General features: G+C 32.7%; 1 protein-coding gene across 4 annotated transcripts in view; it reads right to left on the bottom strand.

Moving 5' to 3' along the window:
- Positions 1-2,165, bottom strand: part of UBR1 (ubiquitin protein ligase E3 component n-recognin 1) — a 148,438-nt gene that overhangs the window by 78,006 nt on the left and 68,267 nt on the right. For all 4 annotated transcript variants that reach the window (XR_001512198.1, XM_006778036.2, XM_006778037.2 and 1 more), the window contains exon 21: positions 646-770. Coding sequence is in view for 3 of the 4 variants with exons in the window: in XM_006778036.2 (XP_006778099.1) it covers positions 646-770 (125 nt within the window). In the remaining variant the exon portion in view is untranslated. The remainder of the gene's footprint in view (positions 1-645; positions 771-2,165) is intronic.

The raw sequence follows: 2,165 nt of genomic DNA, 5'->3' as shown, positions 1-2,165 counted from the left end.
TCTCCTCACCATTTTCTCTCCTAGGCATTGTTCCTAATAAAATCTTAAATGTTTTGTCTTGACATCTGCTTCTCAGAAGACTCAAACTAACACCCACCCAAATAATCTCAATATTTTAGGTAGCCCCCCCCCCACCTTTCCTCTGAAAAAGTCTTATTTTAAAGTAAACAAAAGGTCAAGGAGTTTCTTGCTCTAAAATGTCTCCTAAATAGCCAGAATGTTTCTAAAATGTTTCCTAATGCCCCAAAGCCCAGACTTAAAATTTATACCACTAAAGAATGAATGGTGCCCTAACCGGTTTGGCTCACTGGATAGAGCATCGGCCTGAAAGGTCCCAGGTTTGATTCCGGTCAAGGGCACATATCTTGATTGCGGGCACATCCCCAGTGGGAGGTGTGCAGGAGGCAGCTGATTGATGTTTCTCTCTCATCGATGTTTCTAACTCTCTATCCCTCTCCCTTCCTCTCTGTAAAAAATCAATTAAAAATATTTTTAGAAAAAGAATGAATGGTGATGGTTTTACATCAGAAGAATTTGCTAACCAAATTTTCCTAAAACTTTGAAGTAGTTTCCAATTAGATAAAAAGAAATAAACTATCCATCCCATCTTGAGGTGAATGAAGTAAAAACCAAAACTGGTCTTACGTTCTCAGGTAAATTTTTCGCAATGGCACTGTGTGGCATGGGTTCAATACAAAGCAAGTGAATAATTTCTCTCATTGTGACCTCTTCTTTGGTCACATTTCCCACTCCAGGTACATAACGCTCGCCTAAAACAAACAATGAAAAAAAAAGTAAAACAATTAATTGCTTTCTATTTAAATCTCTTCCCACCAGGAGCACTTATAGACAGAACATTGCATTAAATTAAGTCCATGAGAGAGGGACTGAAAATTGTTAGACATGTTCCTAAAACTGAACAAAAGTCTATATGCTGAAAGAAAGAGGAAGAAAAATGAAGAGATCTAAAGAACACAGCCCTTCTCTTTCTTTTGCACACATACATACATATACATACACATACTCACAAGGCCCTTCTATTAAATTAGCATGTGTTTCTAATCCAGAAAACAAGGCAGATGGCATTGAATGTGCAGTGGCCATCAATGAATAATAGCTTTTCTTTCAAGATCTTCCTCAGTTTTGTCTTTGTTATTTATGAAAGAACAAAGTGAAAACTGAAAAACAAAATACTTAAAAATGTCTTTATAAATTAAATGACAAAACAGTAATATGTATCAGGAATGAGTGGTAAAATGCCCACACGATCAGGTTTCCATTTTGTATCTCAATAAACTACCAAATGGAGAAAAAATACTTAAATTAACAGGAACTTCATTGGTGTTAATAGCATCTAATTCCCATTGCCTCAAGAAGGCTTACAATATCTGGCCATATGTCACCACTGATTTTCAATACTGTAACATGTGTAAAAAGTCCAATGATATCTACAAGAAGGTTATTGAAAAGACAGTAACCCTTTGTCTAACAGAATTGATGAATTCTACAAATTAGCCAGAGAATGACTTTTTGTTAAATGAATTCATTTCCCACAGACTTAATCCTTTTTATATCTGTAAAGCACCTTGTAATTTTATTTTTTTCACCAAAAACAGTATCCCCTAGAATTTTAGTGCTAAAAGGAATTATCGAAATCATATAGATTACCTTCATTTTACAAATCACGAATTTGAGACTCAAAGAATGTAAATGACATGCTCTTTATAGCTGACAACAAGGCCAAGACTACATCTTTTGATTCCTAATCTGAATCTTTTTCTACTTTTAATGTTTTCTCCATTATAAGATCAGAGATTTTATATGCTTTTTAAAAAATGCTGATTCCTAAAATTAATGAATTTAGGAATATAGCAAGTATTAACTAAAAATCAAATCACATAGGAGAAAAAACTCCAATAGATTTGATTAAAAATAATAAAAGCAAAATAGAAGCAATAATAAATTAGTAAAAATATAAAACAGCAAAAATATAGTATAGTATTAGAATTTTTTAAAGCATTCCAAGAATACAAAAATTCCCCTCAAGTTTTTATAACCTAATAAAGTATATCATTAACTTTAAAAATCTTTTACACATTTTAATTTGTCCATTTTTTTCATTAGTTTCCTATGGAATATTCTGGACAAGAAGAGTTATTAGTACC

This window comes from Myotis davidii, unplaced genomic scaffold (genome assembly GCF_000327345.1).
Source record: "Myotis davidii unplaced genomic scaffold, ASM32734v1 scaffold46, whole genome shotgun sequence".
Lineage (NCBI taxonomy): Eukaryota > Metazoa > Chordata > Mammalia > Chiroptera > Vespertilionidae > Myotis > Myotis davidii.
Note: the sequence above shows the minus strand (reverse complement) of the source record. Positions and strands in the feature narration are given on the sequence as shown.